This window comes from Trypanosoma theileri (assembly GCF_002087225.1).
Source record: "Trypanosoma theileri isolate Edinburgh chromosome Unknown TM35_Tth_140_V1, whole genome shotgun sequence".
Lineage (NCBI taxonomy): Eukaryota > Euglenozoa > Kinetoplastea > Trypanosomatida > Trypanosomatidae > Trypanosoma > Trypanosoma theileri.
The window spans coordinates 7410-8324 of NW_021639982.1; the positions used below are offsets into that span (position 1 = coordinate 7410).

The following is a 915-nucleotide window of genomic DNA, read 5'->3' on the forward strand; positions in this document are numbered from 1 at the left end:
ATGATAATGTGCCGTGTGATGTGTGTGTTGGCCGTTGTGCTGTGCTGTGCCTGCGGGTATACCATGGCGGATCCTGCTACTACTGTTAATGCTGGACAACCAAAGGCGGTGATGGCTAGTGAATTTGAAGACTTTCTCGTGTACACAAGCAAGAAATATGGCAAGTGTATGAAGGACAGCTCTGATACGTATGGGGGAAAAACTTGTAAGGAGTTGGGATTCATTAACAAGACTGCTTCATCATCTCCGCAAGAAAAACGTCCTGAGGGAAGAGACACTCCTGTTGCAGCTGCAGTTGAAGTGGCCAGTAGACCTCAGGGTGATAGAACCATGGAAGGAGAAGTGAGCGTAAATGAACCGCAAGGTGGTGCATCAGAAGTTGCTGGCAGTAGTACTGAGGCTGCACAACAAAAACCAGATACAAGTGCAACTACACCGCAACGCCAAAGTCCTGGGTCTAATGGTGCTGGTGATGGTGATCAAGGGGCATCTGATAAAACAGGTGATAACAGTACACCTGCCACCTCTAATCGTACCCAGCATTCTTCTGCACAGGCAAGTGCGTCTGCTGCACCAGATTCACAAGAAACCAATGCCATTACTCCGCCGAGCACCGAGAACACTGTCAACGAGGAATCAACCACCACCATTCCATCTCCTGTAACTGACCCACAGAGCAGCACCATCGCCCCCACAGTTCAGAATAAGGCTAATGTTGTTGACAGCAGTAGTATGAGTTCTTTCTGGATGCGCACTGCAGCACCGCTACTGATTGTGGCTGTGTTGGTCTCCGTTACTGTGTACTGAACGGTGGGACTCATCTGAGGGCAAATAATAATAATGGTTATACTAACATAATCATATTTGCGTACATCCCCCATGGGTGAATGAAATTAATAATCTGTTTACCAGCTT

At 47.7% G+C, this 915-nt stretch overlaps 1 protein-coding gene across 1 annotated transcript; it reads left to right on the forward strand.

Moving 5' to 3' along the window:
* Positions 1-6: 6 nt before the first annotated feature.
* Positions 7-807, forward strand: TM35_001401010 (uncharacterized protein; the record flags this gene model as incomplete). Its single annotated transcript, XM_029031887.1, has 1 exon — positions 7-807. One exon carries the CDS (start codon positions 7-9, stop codon positions 805-807), a length of 801 nt encoding a protein of 266 aa, XP_028876820.1.
* Between the last annotated feature and the right edge of the window lie 108 nt (positions 808-915).